This window comes from Anopheles aquasalis, chromosome 3 (genome assembly GCF_943734665.1).
Source record: "Anopheles aquasalis chromosome 3, idAnoAquaMG_Q_19, whole genome shotgun sequence".
Classification (NCBI taxonomy): Eukaryota; Metazoa; Arthropoda; class Insecta; order Diptera; family Culicidae; genus Anopheles; species Anopheles aquasalis.
Window position 1 is genome coordinate 56,326,049 of NC_064878.1, and position 13,401 is coordinate 56,339,449.

The 13,401-nt window shown below is 49.9% G+C and overlaps 1 protein-coding gene across 7 annotated transcripts in view; it reads right to left on the reverse strand.

Annotated features, from left to right (window-relative positions):
• LOC126574638 (anion exchange protein 3) overlaps positions 1-13,401 on the reverse strand; it is a 30,704-nt gene that overhangs the window by 5,651 nt on the left and 11,652 nt on the right. For 5 of the 7 annotated variants that reach the window (XM_050234953.1, XM_050234951.1, XM_050234956.1 and 2 more), the window contains exons 3-6: positions 2,978-3,576; positions 2,765-2,806; positions 954-1,518; positions 729-875 (exon numbers count right to left, since the gene is read on the reverse strand). In XM_050234953.1, the coding sequence (XP_050090910.1) occupies positions 729-875; positions 954-1,518; positions 2,765-2,806; positions 2,978-3,576 (1,353 nt within the window). The remainder of the gene's footprint in view (positions 1-728; positions 876-953; positions 1,519-2,764; positions 2,807-2,977; positions 3,577-13,401) is intronic. The other 2 variants (XM_050234955.1, XM_050234958.1) reach the window with 1 other exon arrangement.

Consider the following 13,401-nt stretch of genomic DNA (forward strand, 5'->3'; position numbering starts at 1 on the left):
AATAATAACAGCTTTACTTCCTCTTCCTTGATTACATACATAGCCACACAAACAGAGATACGTTCACATATATCCTTATCGGCAACAGTAATACACCGAGAAAGCGTTGCATTGTGCACGAATAGCACGAGAAACCTTTTTCCGAAGCCACTTGGGGGGGGGGGGGGGGGGGGGTAAAGTAGTTACAAAGAAGAGGACGTAGGACGCCGACGGTGGTTTATTACCGATTGCGAGGGGTTAGTGTGCGTGTTAGTGTCAGTTTCGATGATAAACACCAAGTGTTCCATGCTACGATCATGTATACGAAAGGCTAGGTTCTAAAAAAGTAAAGAAAGAATTACAAACGAAACAGGAAACCCAATAGGAATGGCGGTTGATGGCACTGGCCGGCAGGAAGCAGAACATGAATCATTAACCACGGAATCAATTTGCCTTAATCATGCACTAGTGGCGCAGCGCTGAAGGTAACGAAGGTCCTTGAACGCGACATCCATCATCCAACGCCCGCCCCGCCGGGGAAAGGGCCAAAGGATGACCTCATTTTAATGAATAATGACCGTTCTGCTTCCGCCTGCGCCTTGGGCAACAACAGTTAATAAGGCCGGGGAATGAGGGAATGTACAGGATGATTCCGATGGTTGTGTGCAGTGAGGGTGTATGTGCGTTTGTGCGTTAGATAAATGATCATCTAGAGAGATGGGATGGCACACGTGCGACGCGTCACTCACCTGAAGGCTGGTATAGCTGCTGTACTTTCGCTTCGGTCCGAAGGAGAACCCACCGTGCGAGCTTTCGTTGACGTGGCGATGGCGCAGAAGGAGCGCTCGCATAATGACCGGCTTATCGTCCTCGTGGATCAGCTCATCGACCACCATCTGAATGAGGAACGGGAGGGTATGGGAAGTGAGTGTTGCCATGACGCATTCAACACGGAATCGCATTCGACGTCATACCTGCTCCACGATCCGGTACGCCACCGACGGTAGATCCTTCTCCTCGAGGTCCATTAGGACGACGCCGGTTTCGAGGCAGCGGCGCAGATTGAGCAGCGAGTGGAACGACAGGGAGGCAACGTGCGGTCGACCCCAACGGTCCGCACCCTCCTCTACGTCCTCCTCGTACTTGATCCAACGGGCCGTCTCTTTCCATTCGCGCTCCTCGCCACTGCCGGTCAGTTCGTCCAGCTGCACAAACACCTCGTGTGGGCTGTGATCGTACAGTTTCTTGTACTTGGTCGAGGGAAGCAACTGGGCCAGTGGTACGCCGGCTTCCTTCCGGTTGATGTTGACCACGGATGAGGTGGCCTGCGCTTGGCTGACCTTGTGACGACGGAGCGCACGAGGATCATCCGATCGATGCGATGTCAGCTCGTCAATGTCCGCTTCCTGCAGGGTAGCATCTTCCGGTTGCACCGACACTCGGCGTCCGGTTGGGCCACCTTCGGCACCACTCTGTCGTCGCCATTCTGGGTGGTACTCTTGGAGCGAGAATTTGCGCGATTTGTGCGGATGGTGACGCCTGGAAAGGGAGGGGCGGGAAAGATGATAGAGGGACGATGACGATAAGCGGCTGGTTTTGTCGTTGTTGGACAAGCAATTGCTCGCTCCTGTGCACTGCGGCACTGTTTCCTACATTTCCGGCAAACGAAGGAAATGGACCAATCCGGCGATACAATCATGCGGCCGGAAGTGAAGCTTCAAATTGAACGGAAGAGTGGGTTGGGAAGGGGTGTGGGTAGTTATCGTGGAATTGGATTTTCTAATAAATTAATGAATTCTTGATTCAACCTTGAAGCGATAATACAGCGTTCTTAAGTTGATATGAACATTGGAAAGGCTTGGATTCTGAAGTAGAATTGTGCATTCAAAATCATTTTGATTGAATTGAACCACAAGCATTTAAAATTGAAAATATTGAAAGCGTAACAATCAAAAGTGTTTGATAATAATATAGATAAGTAATAGACTGCCCATGGAACATTTTTACATAAATATAAGGAGACGAAGTAACTTGAGTTTGAATAAACATTGTAAAACATAAGATGATATTAACAATATAAGCAGCATTAAATAAGTTTTCGGAAAAAAAAACATTGTTTTTAAATACTAGAAAAAATAGAAATTTTAGTGACTTTACTTCTTTCTTCTGATATACAGATCTTCAAATTTTAATTCAAAATGAACAACTTTGAACTTAATTTCCTGTTCCTATTGTCTTCGGATGAAGTAAAACACTGTCTACATTAGTCAAACCATAATTAAAATCAACCTTTTAACTGTAAACTTCGACAATTTTGTTGAAATCTTGGGAATGAAACTCTAATAACATGTCAATACTCGAAAAAAAACATTTTCTGTACAATAAGCAGCAACATCTTGATAAGAAAGCACAATCAGATAAAGATAAATTCCCCACCCACGGTGAAGCTGCATGCAAAGTGAATGTACATTTAACGAAGCGTAGTTATCGGATAGAAAACCATCTCTCATCGCAGCCAATTGCAAACGAACGGAAAATTCGTCGAAAATCTAACAACAAACAAAGCCCTCGGGGAGAAACAACTCAAAACAAATGGCTCAAGATAGCAGCGTGCTTCACTGGAAACTCGTTCATCGTCATCCCAGTATCTTGCCACGAACTGAGAGAATAATAAACCTACTCCCTCCCCAGATGCATGCATACGGACTGACGATTGAAACAGGAAAATTAAGTGGAAAGCACGATTACCCGTTGCAACGTCCCGTATATTGGCGCTCTCACTAACCTTCTACTACGCACCGGTTTACCCTGCTGTACCTGCTGTCTCCTGTTGCGTGAGAGCGCAGGAAATAAAAAACGAACAATCCAGGATTCATGTCAAGGTTTTTTGGTTGCCAACGCAACAATGTTGTAATCTAGTAACAAGATGTGACTCGCGACCATGGAACCTTTCCACGAAAACACGGCATGCGCCCAAACCACGGAACGGATTACTTACTCGGTACGGCGACGACGTTCCTCGTTGGTGTCCTCTAGCGGTAGTCCCTGGAAATGGGCAGCCTTGTCTTTGTCGAAGTGCACATTCCGCCGGGCGTTCGTGTCCCACTGTTCACCCTGTGTCGTGCCCTGATCGACGATCGGTTCATCGTGCACGGTTTCACTGAAATCGTTCGACGTGTTGTCGGCCAGGGTGGTGCTGTTGGCTGCGGATGGTTTCGTATCCGTGGCCTCACTCTTGGACGAGAACGAGATGGGGCTGGTGGGCGGTGAGGTCGTGGCACTGCGCCCACCAGCACCAACGGCCTGCGGCTTGGCCGTGCGGCCATTTGCGGCGGTCACATTGCTGGCGGCGCTCGAGGTGTTGCTGCTGCCGTGGACCGCACGATCGCTGTTACCGCCGGTATCGGGATCGGCCGCATCTCCACCACCGGCTCCCGGAACGCGGTGCGCCTCGTCGTACTTGAGCGGCGAGTTGTCCAGGATGACGTCGTCCTGCAGCCGGTTCAGCTCGAATCGTTCCTTCTCCACGCTCGACGTACCGAAGACACGCTCGATTTCGTCGTCCAGATGCACCTCGTTCGGGTCATCGTTGCTCGTCTGCAACGAGAGGAAAACGGGAAATAAATATTTTACTTTTTTGGAATTTTCCCAACACAATGCTCCCGGGGAACAGCCAGGTTGTTCGTGAGGATGGTAATGCCTAAGGGAGGGATTGCGTAGTATGCGCTGCGTATGCATATGAGGATGAGGTGGGTGTCATGCTGTATCCGCTGATGTTCGGTTTCGGGGAGATACACAAAAGGATACAATTTACCCGTATACAGTCAGTATTCGCACTACACAAAGTCATTCAAATAGGGACACTGCACTTCGGAATGTTGCAGAAATCGTGTAAAATATATACTCGCAAGCGGAAGACACATGCTGAATCGTGTATCGAAACGAGTATCAAAGGGATCTTTGATCCTGTTCATAATGAAGTCGCCTGAAGTTTCCCAAACGACCAATCTATATCTAGTTGGCTAAGTCACAACTCACGGCACGCCGATGCGAAAGAGAATCATCTGTCTTACTAAATGAAACCCAATTAAAGTCAAATAAGTTAAACATTACACCCACTCGTAGCTCAAACAAGGCAAATGGTTTCTACAAGACGTCTTACCATCATCATCAACGTGTAATCCCATCAGGAATCTCGTGTAATCGATACAACATACTTGTTGCAACGACTCTCGGGAATGTTTAATCGAAAACGGGGCTCCTCGGCCCACACGGACACACGCAACAGCCATCAAAATGCTTGATAAGCGTAGCGCCAAGGAACGAAACGGGTGATTTGGAATCGTTTGGACCAGTTACAGTCACGCGATGCCTGGAACGGTATAATCGCTTGCCATCGGTCCGTGTCCAACGAGCAGTAGCAGCATAAGTGCTGGCTGGAATCCTGGCCCGTTGCTTTGCGTTGGACCTGTGTGCGCACGCTGTGTTTCGATTATGAAATTCATGCCCCTTGAGAATGAACGGCAAGCCCAGCAAAAGGACGAGTTGGAACGCCAAGCCTTGCCTGTAGGGCATTATAATAGGATTTATAAATAACCCTTCGTTGAAAACGAGTACCAGCGGCGTTATCCGCTTGCCAAAACAGACCGGTGCCCTGGGAAAGCGAGACCATGACAGTGACACAGAACAGCGAGAGAGGGGAGAAGGAGGAGCGCACGAAGGTGAAGGTTAGGCTACCCTCCCAGGAGTTGTCCCAGAATTTGTTTGGTCGAATTCACCGTCCGAGCACTGTCGAGCGATGAGTGTAAATAATAAATCGATTCCAAGCTGGTGGACACGGGACAGCGATATTAAATTCAGGGTTTTGTATTCCTGTTTCACGAATTGGTTCATCGAGCGTATTATGTAAAGGCATTTGTTTCATGCAACGAGCACCAGAGCAAAGGCGGCGTCGTGTTTTCAGCATCAAGCGCAACGAGTAAATGGTCCCTTTCATCCCTCTGCATCATCATCATCATCATCGTTGTAGCATGCGAGCAGTGAATCAGCTGCATTCGTGCTCGGATCTCACTCACGAGACACACCACAGCAACCACACCAAGCCACAGTCTTCGATGTGCTTCATTGCGGTCCGGCTCGTGACTCGGGTTGGCTAGCGAGATTGCGAGCAAGAGGAAAGGTGAATTTCATTTTCATCCTGTCAGCTCCGTCATCCTGATTGAGAATATCACCCTGCCGTGCCGTGCCGTGATTGAACCAAAACTGAGGACAGACGAAAGCAACGTTCCTTCAATCCGTGATACTCCGCTGTCTATTCTTAGTGCATGTGGGTGTTGTGCCCGTGTTTGATAGTTGACAAGCACCATCAAGCAATCTAGAGTGCCATCAACGGACTTCCCGAGCGGGAAGGGAGGGTGGAATAGCCGGTGGAAAATGTTTCTCCAACCGAACGCAACCAAGGACCTCGAGGCCACCTTGAGGACGCTCATTGCCAAGGCGGTACGGTGTCTACGGGATTGCTACGAGTGGCATGGTGTGCACAGGTGGAAGCTTTCCAATTTTCCTTAACAACCAAACGGATGGCTAATACGAGAGTGTTTGCAGGCGAAGTGACTGCTGTGATGGAGGCGCCAGTCAAAATACCAGTTTTGTGAAAAAATAATAAAAAAAACTCTATTGTAAAACCTATTCTCAGAAGACTTTTGATGTGTTAATTGAGAGGAGGATTTAGAGAGGTATTTTACATTCGAAGCAAGTTTAGGAATAATAGAAAAAACATGGGTTTTGGAATAATTTTTAAATCAAAGTTTCTGATGCACCTTGGATGAAACTTAGTAATCGTTGTCTTTTGCATTTTGCGAAAGTTTGCTTCTATTTTGATTGCTATGGTAACAAATCAAGGTTCTAAATGCCAAAATGCGCTGACGAATGCCATCAGAAATGGCCGAATAAAGAGCGAATCTTTCGTAAAATTCCTTTCACTTTAAAAGGTCCTTAAACTGAAATCGATTGCCATTTAATAATCTTCGTCACGAAAGGACCTTGCCCATTATGCAACAAATACATCGATGCGGGGGGGGGGGGGGCGGGGGTGGTTTAAAACGAAAGAATGAATAATAACCGGGAGCACACCGAAATAACAACAATAAAGAAGAAAAACGAACAAACAACGAGACGAACGACACGAGACACGAGAGGTGGTGGGTGGTATTTCACCTGAAACCGGCGCGCTTCCAGCGAGTGGCGAATCCGTTCTATCAGCTTGGCGGCCACCTTGCGAAACAGACCGCGTGTTCGTGGTCGCGTGACCGGAACTGGCGCTACGTTCGCCCGACCACGCTGATCCTCCTCGCGGGACCACACGTGACCGACCGTGATCGGATAGGCCAGATAGCCACCGCCCAGCTCTTCGTGACCGTAGGAACGTGGCCGACAACGTCCACCACCACCACCACCATGTCCTGCACCAGCTCCACGGTACAGTATCCGCCGACAGTTGGTATCGGAGTGGCTGTGATGAAGCGCCACGATGGCCGCCGACGGCGCTGACGGTCGAGTGTGTGCAGACTTTGTGGTGCCACCACGGTATGATGAGCATGATGGTGATGACGATGACGGCGGTACTGTCGGTGGTGATCGTGTTGGTGATGATGATGATGATGTTGATGATGATGGTGGTGGTGGTGGTGCGGCTGGTGAGACAGTGGAGGATGATGATGCAACGCCAATCATTACCGAGCATTCGTGTGATGATCGATTGGCTCGATCACGAAAAACCAATCAACCGTTCACGCAATCTGCCAGCTGCAGTGTCTCTGGTGTCTTTCGCGTGACAGTAATGGCACACCCACCACTAGAAGGAACCACTTGATCTCTCCACAATACACACCGGAAGCTCTTCACCCCGTTCGGCACTTCATATCATTATCTTGTTGGGCCCGGGCCCGGGGCGGTGGCGGCCAATCTGAAACAAGTTTATGGTTGCTACTGGCGTTGGCCACTTTAGCACCTCCCCGAGATAAGATGCCGCCACCACTTGAGGGAGCCACTTCGGGTCTTTCACGTTGGATTAATATTGTTTAGCTAGCCAGCGCGGCCAGGGGCAATCAGCACAAGGGGGGAGCCACCCGTTTACCGTGCCGCCGTTCGGTCGTGATTTGCACCGTGAGCACCGTGATTCACACACTCTTCACAGACACTCGCGGCACGGATCGATCACTTCCCCGCCACGGGGGCGTTTGTTGACGTATACGAACGTTCGGACCAATCTATTTAGATCGATGCCGTGCGTTTCGATGGCGTTTTCTTCCTGCGACGCATTTCCCACTGAAATGGCTCCGATTTGCGACACCGACCGACACTTTGTACGCTGCGCGCGGGAGGAGGTGGGAAAAGTCGAACCGATAGTAAATGGGAGCGGCGTGTGTAATGGGTGGCAGACTGGTGGCAGGAGGAGCAGCGTTCGGCCAGTTCGTGCCAAATTATCGCACGGGTGAGCAGCGCGTCTCGACAGAGCTGGGACCAGGGTGGAGAAAAAGGGGGACCCTAGCGACTCATTAGCATATTTATGTTATTATAATGAAGTTGCCGATCCTCCACACCACGGTCATCACCCCACGGATTTGGTTTTGTCGAAGCATTTGCCTGGGCGACAGCAATTCTCTTCATCCACAACGCAAGATGATGGTGGAGGAATGGAAATTTGCAAAAAATATTAATGAAATCAACGTCCTGTGCGACACAATGGCGCCACCAGAAGGGCTCTGTCGCGCCAGTAAGCATTAAACAAAACAAAACAAAAAAAAAAAAGGTTGCAAAACAAATGAAGAAACTTTCAACTTCAACAACGCGTGCTCGTCACGGCATATTCGCCGAATCCCGAACCGAATCGACGTGTCCTTGGCTAGGGGACGAAATGTGAATAAAAACAAATGACCTGTACCGAAGACCTGACTCGGACCAGAGGTCAGAATCAACGTGTTGCGGGTTCAGCCATAAATTTGCCAACCTTTCTGTCGAATCTTATCACCGTGTGGTCTGTTTCTTTGTAAAATCTTCCCGTCTTGGCAGTTCTTTGACCCCTACCGGGGGCACAGCTGATTAGGGATGCTACAGCACGCCGCACGAGGTCACGAATTCACACGATTAATAGCGTGCACGTTCCACCGGCCCAGCAATTGCCTTCAAGAAGATAACATAATCACAGACGTAATTTCCATCACGCCCGGGGCATGTTTTGTGAACTAATCGCAAGACGGTTGGAGGAGACAGACGGAGGACAGGAGTCTCACATGTGGTGTAGCAATGTCAAGGACACGGGACACCACCGAGCGACCGAATTGTGTCTTTGCCAGGCACGGGGATCAGTCATTACTTCCAAAAATTACGCTCGCTTCCTTTCTCTCTCCCTCTTTCGTACTCTCTCTCATTGGCTCGTGATTGCCGAAAAAACGTCGAGTTGTATCGCGAAAATAGAAACGTTTGCCAAATGGATTGCGCCCATGATGGCACACCTGCCGCACCTACGGCTAGAACGTGCTCCACCGTCGTCCCACCTACTAAGACGGACTGGAAGTGTTTGTCACGATTTTCATCCAACCGAACAGAAGAAAAAAAACAAAGCACACCATGGGATGCTGGCTCGAACGGATCGATAGGGAAGTGGAGAGCTATCCGAGTTTAGCACGTGCCAGGCAGGTGGGACAGGAGTGTGCAAGGCTGTAAAGGCCACAGTCGACGGTGCACTGTTTAACTGAACTTTAATTTCGATGCACTCCTGGTGCTACATGAGTGTGTCTGCTGCGGTCTGCATCGAGCAGAACCCCACCCCAGAACCTACACTCGGGGGGAACGCAACTGTGTCACTGTCACACCTCACTCACTGCGCGCGCGAAAGAGAAAAAAAAGAGAGAGAGAGGGAAAGGACTTGCAAGGACTGGACGGGAGGCTGGTAGCACGCGCGCGCGGTCTCGAGGCCAGCCGCAGCGACCTGCTGTTGCCTCGGCAAGGTTCCAGCTACATCTGAGCCAACCCCTGTGAGGGTTCCGCTAGATGGTGGGATCGGGAAAATTGTATTTATCGGGAAAATTCCCTCTCCAGATTCGGCCACAGTGACGATGGCTCGATGATCGGCCTTCGTTCGTGTCCCAGCGAGCTCACAGCTCACACGCTCCATGCTGTTTGTTCTCTCGCTCTCTTTGCAACGAGAGTAGGCCGTTGTTTTGACAACTCGCTGAACCGAAGAGCTTCCTCTTTCAGCTTCCGGACTACTAAGTGTGGCAGTGCACTTCACCCAAAGGAACGGTGGACTCGTTAAAGTGCCTGGTAGTGCTTTCGAAGAGGTAAATAAGAAATAGCAGACTTAGTGCCGAATGTAGTAGTTCACATAATCCCCACTAATCCGTGCAGTGCTTGCCATTTTCGATTGAAAAAAAAGGCCGGAAATGCAAAGTGTACGTCAGCGAGTGAGAGGTAGCTCATCGCTTCGCAAGAAGTTGAGAAGTAACGTCGAGAGCAACTCGATGAAAATGACGAGATCTAAGCCTGCCGGCAAGAGAGAGAGAGAGAGTGTAACCGAGAGCGTGAGTTTAGCCAGCACGTGCTAAAGGGCGAAGGCGTGGAGGATGGCATAATATTTGCAATACTTAAGCACCACGACCTACACCGCCACCACCGTCACGATGATGCCGGTTTCCCCGGGGCCGGGCCATCGAATCGTCCCTTCGTGCCAACGCGATCCCGGGTTTCTGTTGCCCGTGGTCATCACTCACTCGCCGCGCCACGCTGCGTGAGACTATTTCCGCTCACTCGCAAGCTCGCACGCTCACAAGGTGACCCTCGACGATGGATTGAAGTGGTTCAATATCTGGGCCAATGGGATAGGGCCTGGAATCTATGCCAGGCAAGGCAACCAGCTACGCACAGCTGACGCCCAGGTGCGCCCCTAGGACGCGCCCTGTAAATAGGAACGGGATCACGAGCACGAACGTTTGCGTTGATTGCATTATCGGGGGTTTTGTTTTGCTCGTTGGCGTTCGGTTTGTCTCGTCTCTGGTTGCTCCCTTTTCCCAAACGCCGGTACGACGCGCAGTTGATTTCATTATCTCGTTGACGGTTGTTTTGCCTTGAAACCCTCGACGAACACGCAGCCTCCCATATACCCAATTCTCCTTGGGTGTCCCCTTTTCATTCATCGACCGACAGTAAATCAACGAATTTGGCATCGTGATGGCCATTTGGTTTTTTTGGGAGGGTGGGGGGGGGGGGCGGTAGGCGAGCCGTCACATCAAAACATTGATTGTGGTTATCGTCGTGTGCAGCCAGGGTTGGATGGTAATTCAATTTGCCCTTACTGACGGGTTGTTTGCGTTTGCAACATCGCAAAAAAATGCCATTTAATGCTAGGGACACGTGTTTTTTTTGGGGATTTTCGCGAGAATTTAGAGAGCAATCAAGGGAGTTGGCCATGAAATTGCTCTTCCTTGTAGCTTCGCAAGATTGAACCTTGATTTTTTTTCTGTGAGAAGGAAAAAAACTAATCGAGTTCTAGGCCAGAGCTTAACGATGGGCGTAGAGTGGAGCCTTCACACCAGGCGCCCGTTAACACACCATCTGTCGCCACCGCTTACGGCACTCTATCCATTGCACGAGATCTAATCCATCAACCATAACGACGACGATGGGGGCCATGTGATGATGCCACTCGTAAAGAAACTGAATGGAAGAAATCCAATTACGCCGAGACGAAAGGACGCACTCCGCAGATGAATCTCCCACCAACTACTGACTACTGGTGGCCATTGCTCGTGCAGGGCCGAAATGGTGTACGTGTGCCATTCAATAACAGGGCCGCCATTGTGGCACCCGCTGACATCTAGACGACATTCGGTAGGCCAAGGATTTTGGGGGCACAAACGAGAACGTACGAGAACTCCCCTGGACCCTGGGATCACTCACTACTTAATGCGACGTACGACTCCCAACGCCATGGCCACGTTCACTTACCACGAGCAAACTGTACCTCCAATGGGGATGCCATGGGCTAAGATCGTCATACGATTCTTCCATGGTTCCCATTGCCAGATAGTGGTTCATCGTTGTCACTTTATGTCGCGCCCTTAAACTCCGGCTATCCGAACAAAACACTCTACTCGAAAGATTGCACTTTCTGGACTTCCTGGAGCTGTACTGCCGAAGCGATCGGCCACGTTGCTACAATGAAAATGGTTCCGGAGCGAACGAATGCTGCCGGCTAAATACGGCGGACCAGGACGGTCCGCACGCCCCGGGCCACGATAATTTTCGCTAATCGAACGTCCGTGATTCCTTCACCAATTGGTGGTGGCCAGTCAACTAATATTCGCCATCAAACATTCGCCCGCCCCTCTGTTTTCCGGTTCTGTTTGGCTTTTGTGACATAGCTGGTTGACACCTGGGTGTGGATTGGAGTAACCCATGGCGTAAACAAAGAACCGAGTCGAGCGATCGCGCACGATCGTGCAGCTCGTGACGAGACAAAGCGTTTCTAAAAATATTCCACAATCGATAAGCCCAATTCAACGGCGCCCCCCTGTGCTATTTTAAGAACTTCCGAACGGAACCACCAAGCTGGAAAACTCCCACGCAGTGCGCACTCGGTCGTTTGTTAACGGATTGTTAAAGTATCTGGTAAACATGCGAACCGTCGTACGTGTTATCTTCCGCTATCGTGCCCGGTCCCGGCAGCAAATGGACGATGGCACGAGCCATCGCGCTCAGTAGCACGGAGCCATCACTTCGCGGGCATCGATGTGCCGATCGATATGTAAGGGCCAAGGTCAGTTCCCGGCGCTTCCCGTGGCGTAGTATATAGGGCGCAGCAGTAACAGCACACACAGTCAACCACCCACTGAGAGCGTGCCCTCGAATTGCACTGTTTGCAGCGGGTACAAGTGGAAATAATTGTTTTGAAAAGTCACTTGTTACCGACTGGGCGAAGGAAGAGGTAGTTAAACCGCATGGAACTTACAACACAATCGAGCACTGAAGTTGATGGTGAATGCGATGGAGGCGCCAGTGTTTTATATTTTTAATTAATTGTTCCCACCAGTGGTGTTGTGTGCAGGAATCACCTACCAGAATGCCCCTCGCCGTGAAGCTCAACAGTTTGATGATGCGTGACATTGCGACGGCTCGAGTCCAAGGTTTTCGGTTTTCGACCAATCACAGCCAGATCAACGCGATCACAACAAAGAAATGATTGTTGATTGAATGAACATGGTTTTGGAAGCACAATTCACTAGCACAGCAGAACGATTGCGAGCTCTAGTGTGGTAGGCACGCGCAACACTTCAACTCGTAGTCGTCCACCGTGTTGCACTGTTGGTACTGATTTGTGTGGCCAGGTAAGGTTTGCCCTGCGTTCAGCGGCTTCTATCGGAAACACGTGTTCCTGCCCTGCGTTGTGCGAATGTCCGTAGAGAAGGAGAGGGAGAGCCAGACAAGCGAGAGGACATAAAAACGAAGGACAGGGGACACAATGTGCCAATACAGTACATAAAAAAACCCCTGGAAATTTTACCGGTTACCTGGCGCCTCCATTATCGGATTTTCGGTAACAAAACTAAATTATTTCGTATCTCCTGTGCGGCGACCAGTTTTGCAATTGCCTTTAACTCTATAATAAGCCCTGTGGTGGGAAAAAAGCAAATTTAATAATGCCATGCTCCTCGAAATTATATGAAATGGCCAGCGGACTGATTGATACATTCTTCTGCGGCCCCTCTGCCTGGCTGTTACTTGTCCACTGTTCTGTTCTCTGTTCCTTCTCTGGGCTGTTACTTGTACTCTGTTCTTGACCTAGACCGAGCTATTTCTTGTAGAAGCTGGCACAAGGGATGTATCTAACAAAAGGACGACCGATAACGACATCAAAGTGCTTCAAGCGATTCCGATTCCATTATAGATAATAGATCGAATGCAATGAAGGAAGCAATCGGGCGCATCGTGTCCATTCCGTTTACTTTCTTCAATTAATCAAATTAATTTCCACCAAAAACCGCAAACGAGCGCATTTCAAAGAGAATTCAACGGTGCACCATGAGCATCGAGCATTGATTTTTGCATTCCAGCACACATACACCGCAATTGTGGGAATGGTCGTGGACCGCAATCGATACCACGGTTCACACACCGCATGGAAATGTCACGCGGAGTCCGCTGTCCCGTTGGCTACCTGTTGGCCAACCGAGCGCCGTCGCACATAAACCACGTGACCTGCGGTGAGGCTAATAACCGCGATATGCTGCCGGCTGACCGAAACAAGTGACCGAGTATGGCCGAGCCGGTCGGTCGGCATTATCACATTATTCGGCGCTATGTTTTATGAGTTCCGTGCGCGGTAATCGCGGAGCTCGGGCGAGTGATGGTCGAGATAAGCGAGCA